The following is a 17,182-nucleotide window of genomic DNA, read 5'->3' on the forward strand; positions in this document are numbered from 1 at the left end:
ATGGAAACTGATCTCAATTCCCAGGACAGAAAGGACCTGGACAAGTTCATTAAGTTTTTTGCCCTCAAGGTACTATATCCATTCTCTTGAGCCTAGAACTGTTAGAAATAACTTCCGTGCTTCTCCCTTTTTGGAAATATAGCATAACAGCTTGCAGCTTGCCCATTTTAAGGGATACTTCTGTCTGTTGTAAACCAAACTGTGAAATTTGGGGGCGGTACTGGGGGTGTAACTAAAAAGTAGCTTCCAATTTTCCTCAGCTACTTGTTCAAAAAAAATTTTTTTTGCAAGCCTGTTTGCAGAAATGTCAAACTTATTATGCCAGGTTATTGGCACAGTGTGTTCCCTTGGGGTGGGAACAAAGACTGCGGACTGGAATGGACAGCAGTTTGGGCATCTTTCCGTAAGCATCAACAACCTCTGAAATGTCTCACTTTCACTTATTGTTCCCTTCTGGGTAAATGAAGAATTAAAACTGAATTTTGAATGCTTTAGAAGGCATATTTTCCTAAATCTAAAAATCATTTCCACCACTCTCACTCCTTCCTCTCAACCATTGCTATGTAAGAATAATCCATGCGGTAGATTCTGGTTGTAAAATTAGTTGGAAGACTTTTGCCATATGGGCCAAGTCATATGAATAATTGTGGAATCCTTGGTTTAAATCAACTATGATTACATAAGTGTATGGCAGTGAATATTTAAACCTATGGTTGGACTTGTTTTTCTATGAAAGTCAGAGCCATCATGTGCAACTTTCCTTCTGCCATGTGAGAATATTATAGATTACAAGCCTCAAATTGTAATTTCTCTAATTGGTTGACACTGTGCCCTCAGGAATATTTACAGTATTATTCTTGTGCCATGTTTTTTTCCTACCTGTTCTTGAAGGTTTTAAATCCTACCCTTTCCTGAAGTATAGTTATGATCATTGGCATCTTTTAAATCCCGCATTGGGAGGGTTTTAACCCTGATTAGGAGCCAGATCAATTTGTTTTAACTTTTTATCTTTGATTTTTTGTTTGCTTTTTTTAGACTGTCCAAGTGATTGTCCAGGCTCGACTGGGCGAGAAGATTTGTACTCGTTCATCTTCTTCCCCAACGGGTTCAGACTGGGTAAAATTCCAATTGTTTGTTAAGGGATATACTATGGTGTTTGTCACAAGGAATCACCGTGTAGTAATAAATAATGCTATTTCTAGTATTACTAAATCATAACATTAAAATACCTAATTCCATTTGATCCATTCACTTGGAAAGTATGTTCTTCGTCAGTGTTAGTCTGATGTATTTGTTTTTTGGCTTTCTGCTGTGAAAAGCTTTTTCAACCTGAGTTTTGGGGCTTTGATGCAAGATATCTTATGGGGAAGGGAGAAGTAAATGAATGTCCTTAATCAGTCAAGAGCAATGCCTGCTTTGCTCAGCATCCAATCTTACTACTTTATGTTTCCATAATGTTCCTTGTGAGTGTTTAACACAAAGTTCCTTTTGTTTTCTAGTTCAATTTAGCAATCAAAGACATCCCAGAGGTTACACATGAAGCAAAGAAGGCGCTGGCAGGGCAGCTGCCTGCCATCGGGAGGTCTATGTGTGTGGAGATCTCACTCAAGACTTCTGAGGTAAGGTTATGGCCAGAAGGGTGTCTTCTTTTTTTTTTTAACTTTTTATTTTATACTGAAGTATAGCTGATTAACAGTGTTGTGATGGTTTCAGGTGCACAGCAAAGGGACTCAGCCATACATATAACATCTATCCATTCTCCCACAAACTCCCCTCCTATCCAGGCTGCCACATAACATTGAGCAGAGTTCCCTGTGCTATACAGTAGGTCCTTGTTGGTTGTCCATTTTAAATATAGCAGTGTGTACATGTCGATCCCAAACTCCCTAACTACCCCTTCCCCCCATCCTTCCACCCCCGGTAACCATAAGTTCATTCTCTAAGTCTGTGAGTCTGTTTCTGTTTTGTAAATAAATTCATTTGTATATTTCTTTTTAGATTCTGCATATAAGGGATATCACAGGATATTTCTCTTTCTCTTTCTGACTTACTTCACTCAGTATGACAGTCTCTAGGTCCATCCATGTTGCTGCAAATGGCATTATTTCATTCTTTTTAATTGCTGGGTAATATTCCATTGTATATATGTACCACATCTTCTTTATCCACTCCTCTGTCATTGGACATTTAGGTTGCTTCCATGCTTGGCTACTGTAAACAGTGCTGCAAAGAACATTCGGGTGCATGTATCTTTTCGGACCATGTTTTTCTCTGGATATATGCCCAGGAGTGGGATTGCAGGGTCATATGGTAGCTCTATTTTTAGTTTTTTGAGGAAAATCCATACTGTTCTCCATAGTGGCTGTACCAATTTACATTCCCACCAACAGTGTAGGAGGGTTCCCTTCCCTCCACCAGGACGGTGTCTTAACTAGGCACTCAAAGCTCTTCACACTCTGGTTCCAACTCAGCCTTTTTTTAAAAAAAATACTTATTTATTTGGTTGTGTTGGGTCTTAGTTGTGGCATGCGGGATCATTTTTTAGTTGTGGCATGTGGGATCTAGTTCCCTGACCAGGGATCGAACCTGGGCCCACTGCATTGGGAGTGCAGAGTCTTAGCCACTGGACCATCAGGAAAGTCCCCCAACTCAGCCTTATTCCTGCTCCTTCCCTCTCTGATCACCTCATTATTCTCTGAGGAGGTTGTAGTTTTTGTACCTATTTTTCCAACAACTTGGAATAGACTCTTCACCCTCATCTTCATATATATCATCTATATGTGATATGTTTCTACTTATCCTTCAAGACTTATATGCCCTAGAGCAGGGGTCCCCAACCCCTGGGCTGCACAGCAGCAGGTGAGCAGTGGGCGAGCAAGTGAAGCTTCATCTGCCGCTCCCCATCGCTGTCATTAACGTGTGAACCATTGCTCGTATACACTGCCTTGAACTATCCCCCCGTCACGCGCATTACCTCCTGAACCATCATCATCCACACCACCCTCCCCCCATGGAAAAATTGTCTTCCATGAAACCGGTCCCTGGTGTCAAAAAGATTGGGGACCGCTGCTCTAGAGGATCTCCCTTTCTAAACCCTCTTTAGATTTCCTGTGTGTTTTCTTTACATTTCTTTCCAGAGTATAACTTGCTGTATTGTGGGGTTTTTTTAATGTGTTTTTGTTCACCTTATTCCATGCTAGGATTGAGGCAAATATTCTTGCTTTCATGTTTATTAATCGATATCCACTACAGGATTGTGAGGGTGCATGGTATAATAAAAGGCAAATGAGTTTGGAGCTATACAGACCCAAATTCAGATCCTAGCTGAGCAACTTTGGCCGAATTACTTAACCCCACCTCCCCTAACACCACCAAAGTAACATGACACTTCACAGTCTTGCAGAGCTATAATATTTCCTCATTTCATTCTTACTTGTAAATTACCCTACATAACATATGGTGGGTGATCATTACATGTTCCTGTTCATACTATCCTTTTTTTTTTTTTGGCTGTGTCGGGTCTTAGTTGCAGCACTTGGGATCTTCATCATGGCATGTGGGATCTTTTGTTGCAGTGCGCGGGCTTCTCTCTAGTTGAGGGACACGGGCCTAGTTATTCTGCGGCTTGTGGGATCTTACTTCCCTAACCAGGGATCGAACCCACGTCCGCTGCATTAGAAGGCAGATTCTTAACCAAAAGTCCCTGCACTTTTATTCTTGAGGTCAGCAGCTTTGCCACATCTTATTTATCTGTGTAGTTCTTCAGTTCTTTTTTTTTTTTTTTTTTTTTTTTTTTTGCGGTACGCGGGCCTCTCCAATTGTGGAGCGCAGGCTCAGTGGCCATGGCTCACGGGCCCAGCCGCTCTGCGGGATGTGGGATCCTCCCGGACCGGGTCACGAACCCGCGTCCCCTGCATCGGAAGGCGGACTCTCAACCACTGCGCCACCAGGGAAGCCCTCTTCAGTTCTTTTTGAGGGACTTCCCTGGTGGCGCAGCGGTTAAGAATCCACCTGCCAATGCAGGGGACATGGGTTCGAGCCCTGGTCCAGGAAGATCCCACATGCCATGGAGCAATTAAGCCTGTGCACCACAGCTACTGAGCCTGCACTCTAGAGCCCGTGAGCCACAACTACTGAAGCCCGTGCACCCTAGAGCCCGTGTGCTGCAACCACTGAGCCCACACGCTGCAACTACCGGGCCCGCATGCTGCAACTACTGAAGCCTGCGTGACTAGAGCCTGTGCTCTGCAACAAGAGAAGCCACTGCAATGAGAAGCCTGCGCGCTGCAACAAAGGGTAGTCCCTGCCTGCCACAACTCGAGAAAGTCCACACACAGCAACGAAGACCCAACGCAACCAAAAATAAATTTAAAAAAAAAATTCTTTTTGAAATGAGGCAGGATATAAATAAATAATCATCTCTCTGCATGGCACAGTGCCCGGGATGGCACACAGTAGGCTCTCAATTTTGTTGAACGAATGATGTCAGTACTTATTCCATGGCAACCTTAAGCACCAAATAAAACAAAACTTCGTATTTTTCTTTATTGAATTACCAATTTATACTGTGGATTATTTTTCTTAGCGATCCATAGGGAGTCCAAAAGGAATCCCTGGAAGAACTCTTTCCTCTCTCAGGCATCTGTGTAATCCTATTCTAAACGGTTGTGATTATCCTAGAGAAACCACACCAATTTATCTTGGATACTTCCTACTGTCCAGTCATCCCTTGATTTTTTTTTTGGGGGGGGGTGGATTCAAAATTCATCATGTCATTTAGAGATGACACTGTGATGAAAAGGATATATATTAAGAATACATATTTAAATTTGATCTAGAACAAGTAAAAAATCTCTACTCCGCAAACTAACCCGAGTTTATTCCCAAACCTAAAAGAATGGCCCTCTTACAGCTGATTTGTAAAAAGATTACTTGTGTTCAAAAGTATGTGACTATCCATCTCACTAAATGACACACAGGAATGTTACAGGGTTAAGGGATTCTGGCTTTGGTCTTTTCTTTTTCTTTCCCACCCACTAGACTAAGTCTGTTCAGAGTAACACATAGAGAGACTGAACAGTTTGGCTAAAGACATCAAATAGCTAAAAAGACTTTTAAGTAAGGAGCTTGTTAAGATATTTAACTGTGAGTATCACCTAAAAATATCCTCTATAGAATTGGAGGGAAAGGCTCTCTCCATGATTTGAAGTGTTGGCCTTTCTGAAGAGCAATTTGGACATACATAGCAAAAGTCTTAGAAGCATGAATATTCTTTGATCCAACAATTCTAATTCTGGAAATTTACCTTAAGAAACTAATTCAGGATGCATACAGAATTCAGGATGCATACAGAATTTTAGTCTCAAGTCTGTTTATCACAGTGTTTGTAGTAGTAAAAATTTAGAAACAAGCTGTATGTCCAAGTATGGGGGTACTGATTGGATAAAATAATTGTCATATGTTGGAATACTACACAGCCATTAAAAATAATGTCAAATTTTAAATTTTATTTATTTAATTTTTGGCTGTGTTGGGTCTTCATTGCTGTGTGTGGGCTTGCTCTAGTTGTGGTAAGCGGGTGCTATTCTTCGTTGTGGTGTGTGGGCTTCTCACTGCAGTGGCTTCTCTTGTTGCGGAGCCTGGGCTCTAGGTGCGTGGGCTTCAGTAGTTGTGGCTTGCAGACTCTAGAGCGCAGGCGCAGTAGTTGTGGCTCACGGGCTTAGTTGCTCCGCGGCATGTGGGAGTTTCCCGGACCAGGGCTTGAATCTGTGTCCCCTGCATTGGCAGCTGGATTCTTAACCACTGTGCCACTGGGAAGTCAACTAGAATTTTTAATTATAAGGAAAATTCTATGTTGTATTTATTGATAAAAAGTGATAGGGGCTTAGACCGTGTGCAGCAACAAAAACCCAATGCAGCCAAAAAATAAATAAATAAATTTTTTTTAAAAAGTGATAAAAATAGTATATATAGTATGATCTCACTTTTATTTAGAAAAATCACTGATTGGAAAAAAAAAGAAAGAAAAATCACTGATTGGATTATAAGTTGATGTCTCTTCTTTTTGCTTATTTATACTTTCTAATATTTTTATAGTGACTGTATAGTGCTTTATAATAAGGAAAAAGATTAAAAAAAAACTGAAATATCTTTGAATTGTTCCATCTACAGGGAGATTCCATGGAGCTAGAAATCTGGTGTCTGGAAATGAATGAAAAGTAAGTGGTCTGTTTTAGGGTCCTTCGTTGTGGTAGCTGAGGATAAAGTGCACGACATCATGTGAAAAGCAGGGCTTTGTACCAGTCATGGAGAGTGTTCTGACCACTTAACAGAGCCAATAGGTCTTTGCTACAGTTTGCTTCATGCTTGGCTTCCAGCCCAGGCACAGAGATGACCTTCAGAGGGAGTGTCAGTCCAGAGAGACTCAGACACCACTGGGAGAGGAGCAGAGAGAAAGCTGAAAAAGGATTTGTTGTTTTCCCAGAGTACAGATAGTTCTCTGATTAAATCCCTTGAGCTCCTGTAACATGACTACTCTGTTTTGTCTGTTTTCTATGTGGCAGACATCCAATAAGATTTCCCCTCACTACTCCTTTAGACATGCTGTGTTGGTCACGGATTGGAAATGCATGTTATTTTCCCCCTCCATTTTCTTCTTTCAGGGCAGATTAGCTTACTTCCTGCCCAAAGCTTTAGTTTTCAAAAAGAATATATAGGAAAATTGAGGAAATAGCAACACATCAGAAGAAAAATCTTATTAATAAGTATGAGTGGTATGGGCATTATTTTTCTTTCTTAAATAGAAAGCAACTGCCAAGTTATAGTCCAAAATTTTAGTACCAAACACTTCTCCAGAGTTCCTGTTAGATGTATAGAGGTAAACTGCTCGTAAGATAGTACATTGAAATTGTTTGCACCTTTAGTAATACAATTGCAATATTGAATTACTGTTTTTAAGGGTGTTGCTTTATTTCTTAGAAAGATAACTGCTTCAAAGCTAGAAAAAAAATATATTGGGTACCTTTTGGTGCCCACCTGCCTTTGTGTAGTGCATGAGAAAGTGAAACTTTGGCTAGCTTCAACAATCTGTTGATAAACTGACAAAGAACTCTAACTACAACGTTAGTTCAGAACACGTTTTTGTTTTGTTTTGTTTTTTGCGGTATGTGGGCCTCTCACTGTTGTGGCCTCTCCTGTTGCGGAGCACAGGCTCCAGACACGCAGGCTCAACGGCCATGGCTCACGGGCCCAGCTGCTCCACGGCATGTGGGATCTTCCCGGACCGGGGCACGAACCTGTGTCCCCTGCATCGGCAGGCGGACTCTCAACCACTGCGCCACCAGGGAAGCCCCAGAACATGTTTTAATAATAAATTTAATCTTATACAGTTCCAGCACTTAATTTGTGACTATCTCTGTTGACTGTAATACTCTGTGAAAGGTTATTTAGACTGCAAATCAGATTATATTCTATCAGAATTTATGAATAATGCTAACAGATTTTTTTTTAGATTTTTTAAATTGAAGTATAGTTGATATTCAATGTTGTATTAGTTTCTAGTGTACAGCAAAGTGATTCAATTTTATATATATATTCTAATGCTAACAAATTAATCTCAGTAGCTAGATGGAACATAACTAACATCTCTATTCATTGCATTTCTGTTCTTTGTTTTTCATTAGTGGAGTAGGAGAATGCTGATAGTGTCTTTGCTCCTCAGGTGTGATAAAGAAATCAAAGTTTCCTATGCCGTGTACAACAGACTGTCGTTGCTACTGAAGTCTCTCCTTGCTATAACTAGGGTGACACCAGCTTACAGACTGTCCAGGAAACAAGGGCATGAATATGTCATATTGTATAGGTAAGCAGTCACCTTCATGATTCACTCATCGGCCTCATCATTTTGCACATCGTCTGACCAGCATTCAGGTATTCCATGATTAGTTTTTAGACAGACGTTTGGATAGTTGATGCTGTAGCTTTACTATGATTGTCTATCTATTCTCCCTTCTGAACCTCAGCTTTTTGCAAAGCAACCAAGTTCGTTATTCTTTTGTTTGTACACAGTCATGACTCCTGTAGAATGGATTTTGAAGTCCTACTGATATATATCTCATTTCTGGAAAAGGAAGTTAAGACTTTGAAAAACAGGCTATCCTGGGAAGACTCCACAATGTTCTATATTCCAGAGTTAGATTAAAACTTTTTGTGTAACAAACTGCTAATTCATTGTGTTTTTAATTAGTTGTCTGTGGATATAAAGAACTGGTTAACAGTTCTTTGAGTATTTTCCTTGTAGTATTTCACATCAACATATATTTGAGTGCTTTTTTGAGGCAAGCATTGTGGTAGGCCCAAGGAAGAACTATACAGAGGCCCAGCCGTACTGGTGTTTCTAATCTAATGGGGGAAATGGTTTGGTACATGCATAGTCACAGTAAAAAGCAGAATTTGCATAGCAGTGTCAGGAAAAAAAGTGCTGTGAAAACACAGGAAGAAAGAGTTTGTTCTGGGTGGGAGAATCAAGACAGGCTTCATGGAGGAAGTAGCATTCCAGCTAGACCTTGAGGCAGTGAAAATTTCATCTGTTGGAAGTGAGGGAGCATGATCATTCCAGGTGGGGTGTACCGCAGATGGCAAGGAACAGAAATGGGGGGTGGAAATGAGCTGTACTCAGATTGTCAAATGGACCAGAGCGGTGGTGAGGAGGATGTGTAGCAAAGTGTGAGAGCAGAGCATGGAAAGTCAAGGGTTCCTAAATCATCCAAGAGTCTGTTTCATATTAGTGATGAGCCATGGGTTTTAGCCTTTGGCTTACATTTATTTATAGAGCTGATCTTTATTTTATTTATTTTAACTAAGTGATTTATTTATTTTCGCCTGCCTTGGGTCTTTGTTGCTGCGCATGGGCTTTCTCTAGTTGCGGCGAGCAGGGGCTACCCTTTGTTGCGGTGCACGGGCTTCTCATTGTGGTGGCTTCTCTTGTTGCGGAGCACGGACTCTAGGCACGTGGGCTTCAGTAGTTGTGGCACACAGGCTCAGTAGTTGTGGCTCATGGGCTCTAGAGTGCAGGCTCAGTAGTTGTGGCATATGGGCTTAGTTGCTCTGTGGCATGTGGCATCTTCCCGGACCAGGGCTTGAACCCGTGTCCCCTGCATTGGCAGGTGGATTCTTAACCACTGTGCCACCAGGGAAGTCTCTAGAGCTGATATTTAGAAGAATTAGTATAGCAGGATGGAAGGACCAAGGATTAGAGACTTAACTAGTTCTGTTGAAATAATCCAGCAACCCTACCTATATTTGTTTTTCCAAGTCTTTAATACATTTTTGTTGTTTTCCCAGGTTTCAGGATGAGTATTCCATTTGAAAATTATTAGACTTTTATTTAGATATAATAGATTCCTTTCTAACTCTTATTTCCCATTTACCTATGCTAAGTTTCCTTCACTTTGGTTCTTCTGTAAGTAGCCATGTTACACTACTGGTCATCAGCTTAGTTAACTAGGACTCCTGGTCCTTTTCATACCTGTGTTTCAAGTCTTCATTGTATCTCTGGCGTAATACAGTATTTATTGCTCACTGATTGCTTATCATTTAGGATTGCTTTTTGGATACAAATAGCTGTAGCTTAAACCATAGAGAAGTACGTTATGTCAGAGGTAGATTTAGCTCTTTTTTTCCTTTTTGTACTATTGGTGACAGGTTAACAGTATAGCCTTAGACCGTTAAACAATAGTCTTGTCTTGGTTTTTTGTTCGTTTGTTTGTTTTGCTGTACTGTCATTTTTCCCCTGATCCTGTAGATCTGACAATTTCACTGTGAAACTACATTGTTATCAAAAATCATTCTGAATTTGTTGTTCATCAAGACTGCATGAAAGTTCTATTGTGTACTATCTGTGAAGAAAACTTCTGCTTAGCCCCTGAGTGTCATAAAGAATGTAACCAAGAAAAAGTGGAACATAACCAGATTATTTAAAGCACTGTACCAATACTCAGATGAGTAGCGAGCTGATGGTCAGCTTTTGTCACAGGGTACCTAGCAAAGTCTCCTTTGGCGACAGTTTATTAACATCATTCGTGTGTTACTTCATGGCAGGAGTCAGCACACTATGGTCAGCAGACCCTTTGCTTGCTTTTATTTTTTAATATATATTTTTTAATTTATGTATTTATTTTTCTTTTTTGGCTGTATCGGGTCTCAGTTGTGGCACATGGGATCTTCGTTGAGGCATGCGGGATCTTTCATTGTGACACGCGGGCTCTTCATTGCGGCATGTGGGCTTCTCTCTAGTTGTGGCATGCAGGTTTTCTCTCTCTAGTTGTGGCGCACAGACTCCAGAGCGCGTGGGCTCTGTAGTTTGGGGCACACAGGCTGTCTAGTTGAGGCACGTGAGCTTAGAAGTTGTGGCGCACAGGCTTAGTTGCCCCGCGGCATGTGGGATCTTAGTTCCCCAACCAGGTATTGAACCCGCATCCCCTGCATTGGAAGGCAGATTCTTTTCCACTGGACCACCAGGGAAGTCCCTTGTTTTTATAAATAAGATTGTCTTACAACATAGCCACTCCATTCGTTTACCTATTATCAATGGTTACTTTTGCAGTATAACAGCAAAGCTGAGTAGTTGCTACAAACTATGTGGCCCACAAGCATAAAATATTTACTAACTGATCCTTTTTTTTTTCTTTTAATTAACTAATTAATTTCTTTTTGGCTGCGTTGGGTCTTCGTTGCTGTGCGCCAGCTTTCTCTAGTTGTGGTGAGCAGGGGGCTATTCTTCGTTGCAGTGCGCGGGCTTAGTTGCTCCGCGGCATGTGGGATCTTCCCAACCAGGGCTCAGAGCCGTGTCCCCTGCATTGGCAGGCGGATTCTTAACCACTGTGCCACTAGGGGAGTCCCTGTTCTCCTAATTTCTTAACCAGTCCTCTCCATCTACATGCCCATGTCTACAGCTTAATCAAGTGGTAGCAATATTGCACCATTAGGAGAGATGTTCATGCAGATAAGAAAAGAAGGGTTGGTTTTGTTTATTTTGTTTCTCGGTGTTTGGTATGTAGGCCCTTAGAATAAAGAATCAGGTAACATTTTTTTTTCTTGCTTCCCTACAGAATATATTTTGGGGAAGTTCAGCTGAATGGCTTAGGAGAAGGTATGTATCAAGGTTGAAAAACATTTGTAGTATTGTTAAGAGCTCTCCTGACTTCAGAGATATGCTTGGATGCTGCCTGTAATAATACATAGCTTGTGATTTTAGTATGAGTGATACAAGTAAGGAAAAGACAGATAGGTGGTCCAAAGAGCCACCAGGGAATGAGTGAATAATTTTCCCAAAAATTCCAGTAACTCAGTATTCTTTCTTACTCTTTATACCAGCGGTCCCCAACCTTTTGGCACCAGGGACCGGTTTTGTGGAAGACAATTTTTCCACGGAAGTGGGTGTGATACTAGTGATGGGGAGTGGCAGATGAAGCTTCAGTCGCTTGCCCGCCACTCACCTCCTGCTCTGTGGCCCGGTCTCATAGGGGTTGGGGACCCCTGCTTTATACGACTGTCTGTTTTCCTAATTTTCTACAATGAGCATGTTAAATGTCTCTGATGAGCATCAACAATTTTGAAAAATTGGAAATGAAACCAAGAACACCAGGAAAACTTTATTGTAACACTCTGACTCTTTTCTATATTTAGTTCTGGGGTGGCAACTTGGGTGGGAGTGCATTTACTTCATAAATTGAGGTGTTTGTGTGAGAAACTCCCTGTGCCCCTTTGCTGTCTTAGTAGCACATCTGGACAGGGTTGGTTAGGACTTGTTCAAGCTTTAGGACTAATCATCATTTTACCTCTTTGAAGGTAGTTTTATCTGGAAATAGAATGCTGTTTCCCCTGGCAATATTAGGTCAATATAGAATAAATTGAAAAAAAAAATATATATATATATACACACATACACGTATGTATGAAATTGAGGCTGCTGCACTCAGGGTGCTAAGTGGGTAATGCCAGAGATTGTACAACAGGCTAAGTGGTTCAGGGAAAGACAGACTGTGGGTACTGTAAGTATTCTCTGGAAAAACCTAATTATTTATCTCTTTTCCTAGGTTTCCAGACAGTTCGTGTTGGGACAGTGGGTACCCCTGTGGGCACCATCACTCTTTCTTGTGCTTACAGAATTAACTTGGCATTCATGTCCACCAGGTGAGGAAAGAGCTTTGGAATCCAATAGAACTCTTCTAAAGATATTAAAGTTGTTTTCCTCCAAACCTTGTGGCTGAGCCTACAATTCAGCTTCTCCATTGCTGAATTGAGAGAACCCTTCTTCCAGATTGGAGAATCTGAGTGTCCCAGAGCCAATGTAAAATTTGTGGTTTATATTTAGGGATGTAGTAGTTAAGGCTCTGTGGTTCCTGCCAATAGATAAGAGGCAAGGGGCTCTCTGAGGACTTCAGGGGGACTTGACAAGGCATTCTAACAAATACGGCAATCTGCTTACTGCATTACAGGCACTTTGAGAGGACCCCACCTATCATGGGGATTATTATTGATCACTTTGTGGACCGTCCCTATCCCAGCTCCTCGCCCATGCATCCCTGCAATTACAGGTGAGGAATGTGAAAAACACTTCCCCAAACTGCAGCTAGGCAGAAGCATCCATCTTGCACAGGTCCATAGAGCACCTTTATCAGCACTCACTGATAGGCAGGGGGCACTGATGGAGACGCCATGTGGAGAGAAGCGGAGTGGCCAGCTTTCATTCTTGCTGCTGCCTATAAGGTATACCAAGACTCAGGGTGGACCAGGTCTCAGAAGATTCTTGCATAGTTTGGATCTGGACAGTAGTGATTTGACTTTTGATTTGATTTTACTTCGAGACTGTGAGAGTGGCAGTAATTTGTAGAATGTCCTTTGCAAATTAAATGGTTTTCAGGTCACCATTGGCTGGCACAATGCAGTTTTATACATCAGAATCAAATATCTCCAGACCTAGATCCCAGATAACAGAATTTTCTAGAGATTGGAATAGATTTGTATCAGGAGAGATACTCCCTTTCTATAAAGGACTCATGAAGTTGGATAGGTTTTGTCTTTAGAGTCTAGACTTTTGTTTCACTGCATTCTCTATTGCTGATAATTCTTGGTCACAACACTGGCCAGGCTTAAGAAAATCCTCTCAAATGATATGTCAGGTAAAATGTTTGGATTAAAAAAAAAAAAAAGCCATTGTCAACCTCTAGATGCTGCTTTCTGGAAATGTTTGAAATTATCAAGGATTCAACATACCTCTCTTGCCATTAGGAACTCTGCCTGAAACAGTTCATGTCACAACTTGCATCCATATCTGACCTCTCTTTGTATCCTTTCTGAAATTGACTGCCATCAGTCAGTTCATGATTTCTTTTCCACTCACCATAGAACCGCTGGTGAGGACACTGGAGTAACATATCCTTCTGTGGAAGATTCTCAAGAAGTGTGCACCACCTCTTTTTCCACCTCCCCTCCATCCCAGGTAGGGGGAAACAGGATCTGGGGTGGCAGTAGTTATTTGGTACATATATGGGCCTTATGAAATGGTGTCAAAATTTAGATACAGTCTCTTGGTGGTGATGGTGATTATTTCAAGGAGGTTATTTTGAGGGGTGAAGGAGAGCCTTCTTATCCAACTGGTAATATTGCAGTGTTTCTAGTCTGTAATCATTCTTAACCTGCAAGATTACATGTAACCTTTACCTTCCTGGGACATCTGAAAATTCCCTAGAAAATCAGTCACAGAAAATCAGAAATGTGTTCTGGTACCAGAGAGGTACTCTAACCTACACTTGTTAATTTGGTAGCTACTTCTTCTTTGAAGTGGTAAATGTGGTTCCTCATAATGGAAGGAGCACAAAAGGAGCCAATGATAATTTAGCATAAAATGCCAGTAAGACACCAGCTGTGCAGTTTTTCTTAATAGTTACACAGATATCTGCCTATCTGCATTCCCTCTCTGAACATTTTTAACCATTAACTTTTCCACTCGAGTCCATCTTCAGTGTCAAATCCAGTTTCAGTAAACACAGTGTCCAAACAATGTGAGAACTTCTCACAAAGAAGTGTATGATGTATGTGGTACTGAGACTGCTTCAGATAAGGAATCATTTTTGCCAGCTGACTGAATTTCAGGGGCACATTTCTTCCCTTCCACCCCAAGTCTTCATCTTCTACCCATTGCCTGCCCATCATCTGTATTATTTCCTTCCTCTTTGCTTTCATGTTAGATGGTTCTAGACATCAGTCAGTTCTACTTTCCTTGAAATTAGCCCAGATTATCCCTTTTCACCATCTGACTTGGGGGACCCAACAAATTAAGTAGCTATCCATACATTTTTATTTTCTATGTTTTCTTAATTAAGAAAAAATTTTAATTTATTATATCCTGGGTTGTTAGGTATTGGATTAAAATTATAGTTTTAATTTGTTTTAAAAGCAGAAGTTAAGCACAAAAGCTAACTGGTATGTGAAGCACTTTACAAAATCCATGGATCACTACTATTTCTGTTGTCCCAGTTTAGAGTTAAAGAGATTCTTGTTGTAAAGGTACCTAGACAGTTTGGTTTGGGGGTGTGGAAATGGTTTTTTCCCTCCACCTACTAGTATATGTAGGCATGGATGTCGCCATTGCTCTGGGAGGGGGTAGCTTCTGGTATGCTTGCTGACATGGAACAATCCTGACCAAAAAAGGGGGGGAGAGCCCACTTTCTTACTAGTGCACATTAGTGAGTAGATTGTTTTTTAAGATCATCAGAATGTGAATATGTCATGTAATGTTCATTAAACAGTTTTGTTTTACACGTGATAAATTCATAAACAGTATATAAACTTGGGAGATATGAGGCATGGTGAGTCTGGGCCTTAACAAATCAGTTTGTCTTTTTCTCTGATACGGTGGAAATTCGACCTGACCCCAAAAGTAAAGGGAAGTTAAGTAGTTTCTGTACCTGATGTTTGCAAAAAAGTTTGTTAACCTGCGTAAGGAGAGTCTGTATTTTTCATGGTATCAGTTGTGTCTTCTTACAGTTTAAAAGTAGATCACGTCAAGATCTCATCAATACTGAGCACCCCATGGGTGAACCTTGTCACTTCTCCCTGAGTACCTGTAATCAAGACCAGTACAGTTTGGTGCAGAAATACTCATTTAGAACCTTGATGGTAGAACAGAGAGAGAAAAATCATATGCCATCTGGTCTCCTTGTTCCTGTAAATATTGAAATAGTTTCTTCCTTGGTTTAACCTAGGGAATTGCATAATTGTTCAACAACTTCTATTTGAGCTTTTGCTAGAATCCAGTAAATACATGTTAATGAGCTGGGTTCCCCCCCGCCCAACAAAATAAGGATCATTGTGTCATTTGGGCACAGAGTTGAGTCAAGAAATAGTTGTGACCCTGAACCTGCTACTGTGACTTAAGGTCCTACCTCCATTTCTAGGCGTTAATTAGCTAATTGGTGAGACTTAAAGATGGAACAGCAAGACCCAAAACTATCATCATACCCATAATTAGCTTTGAAATCATGAGTTTTGAAAATGCCCTAGCTTTTACTCCATGAAGTTCTCCTACACCGTCAGGGACTGTAAGAGCGTGCACACACACATCCTGATGCCTACACCTGCACACCCCAACTCATCTTCCCTGAGATTATGTAGGAAAGTTTGCAGCTGGGTATCTGAGCATTTTAAAGTTCCAGCCAACAAACGTCAACTGTTTAAATCTGAGCCCGCAGATCCTGAGTCCCCAGAAAAAGGCTTTCAGTCTAACATCTTGACCTCAGTGTCCTCATTCCTGCTTAGCACAACTTGTGTCTGTTCTCAGGACCTTCCTATTGGAAGCTGTTCTCTAACTTCCACCTTCTTTTGACTAAAGACAGACTAATGCTTGGTTCAGATTTCGCCAAGTCATAGCAGCTCAACTCAGCTTTGTTTTCCACCTGCTCGTCAGGGAGAGCACCAGGGATAAACATCTCTTCTTCACATCCTTCCAAGCGGTCCTTTTCCAAAGGCAGTCACGCAGCTCTCTCCCTGCTTCCCTCCTGACTTCATTGTACATTTCAGCCTCTATTGCAACTGCCCTTTCCAGAGTTTTTTCACGTCTTTCTCAAGTCCCTTTTCTTTTTTCTTCTCTTGTTTCTCCTGTCTCTGTGTGTATCTGTGCACAGTGTGTGTTTACTGTCACAAAGGCACATTTTCAGACCCCTACTCCTGTGGTGACGGACACTCTGAGGGTCCCCATGGCAGGACTGGCCTTTTCCCATCAAGTGAGTCCATACTGGGAAGAAGGGGGTATATATAATCAGACGGTATCTTTTTATTTAAAAACTGTAAATAAAGGACAAGGTATAGCTATTTAAATATCCCCAAGTTTTCTATGGGTTATTTTGAGGCATGGTAATTGATTTTTAACAGTATGCAGCCATAGCACAGCAGCCCAAAATAGGATTTGTCATTTGCCCCTCCTCCTACCATTGATGTGAAAAATACATGGAGTTGCTTATATCTTTTTTTCCAAATAAACCATCCAAGAATGGTTTTCTTTCTTTTTCAGTATAAATAGGAACCCTCCCAAACCCAGTGGTGATGGAGGGTGTGATTAGAGAAGACTGCTTCTGTTTCAAAGGGACCTCAAGGTCAAAGGAGAAAATAGAATGACCTGGGAAAAACCGATGACTTTGGCTCCGAGTTCTGCCCAGGCTTGTGCTCTACAGATCTACTGGGGTGGAAACTGAAACAGTTAGCTGAGCCCCTGGGAAAAGGGGGCGCAAGGAACTCATTTGAGGCTTTTGGAAGGCACAGAGCTGGGAATCTCAATCCCACTGCAAACAAGTCTGCTTTCTTATTTACAGAGTAACGGCCTGGTCTGTCTTTAACCCTTACATCAGGCCCCCCGCACCATGAGGATGTGGGCTGGGATCCATTCCTTACCTCTCTGCCGATCTCGATCATTAGTCATACTCTAGGATTGCCTATTTTTTCCTCCTCCTTTCCTCTGCCCTTCTTTGTTTTTCTCTTGCTTAGCTCTCAAGCTCTCGCCTTTCCTGTCAGCCTGCTGCCCTGGGCGTTGGATCAGCTGACCTGGGTTGTCCAGCCGTGTTTGCTGCCGGCTTAAACACCACACACCCTTACCAGGTATCTTTAAAGATGGGGAGGACACTAGGGG

General features: G+C 41.4%; 1 protein-coding gene and 1 non-coding gene across 8 annotated transcripts in view; one reads left to right on the forward strand and one right to left on the reverse strand.

Moving 5' to 3' along the window:
* ATG13 (autophagy related 13) overlaps nt 1–17,182 on the forward strand; it is a 23,346-nt gene continuing 6,164 nt past the window's right edge. For 2 of the 7 annotated variants that reach the window (XM_065882575.1, XM_065882577.1), the window contains exons 1-10: nt 1–69; nt 1,036–1,116; nt 1,500–1,619; nt 6,172–6,218; nt 7,721–7,861; nt 11,109–11,149; nt 12,096–12,192; nt 12,498–12,596; nt 13,408–13,501; nt 17,041–17,151. In XM_065882575.1, coding sequence (XP_065738647.1) covers nt 1–69; nt 1,036–1,116; nt 1,500–1,619; nt 6,172–6,218; nt 7,721–7,861; nt 11,109–11,149; nt 12,096–12,192; nt 12,498–12,596; nt 13,408–13,501; nt 17,041–17,151 — 900 coding nt within the window. Of the gene's footprint in view, nt 70–1,035; nt 1,117–1,499; nt 1,620–6,171; nt 6,219–7,720; nt 7,862–11,108; nt 11,150–12,095; nt 12,193–12,497; nt 12,597–13,407; nt 13,502–16,184; nt 16,284–17,040; nt 17,152–17,182 lie in introns of all 7 variants that reach the window. The other 5 variants (XM_065882578.1, XM_065882580.1, XM_065882573.1 and 2 more) reach the window with 4 other exon arrangements.
* On the reverse strand, nt 2,566–2,638 carry TRNAG-CCC (transfer RNA glycine (anticodon CCC)). The gene has a single exon. It is a non-coding gene; the product is annotated as a tRNA-Gly (tRNA).

Source organism: Phocoena phocoena, chromosome 8, assembly GCF_963924675.1.
Source record: "Phocoena phocoena chromosome 8, mPhoPho1.1, whole genome shotgun sequence".
In the NCBI taxonomy this organism is placed as follows: domain Eukaryota; kingdom Metazoa; phylum Chordata; class Mammalia; order Artiodactyla; family Phocoenidae; genus Phocoena; species Phocoena phocoena.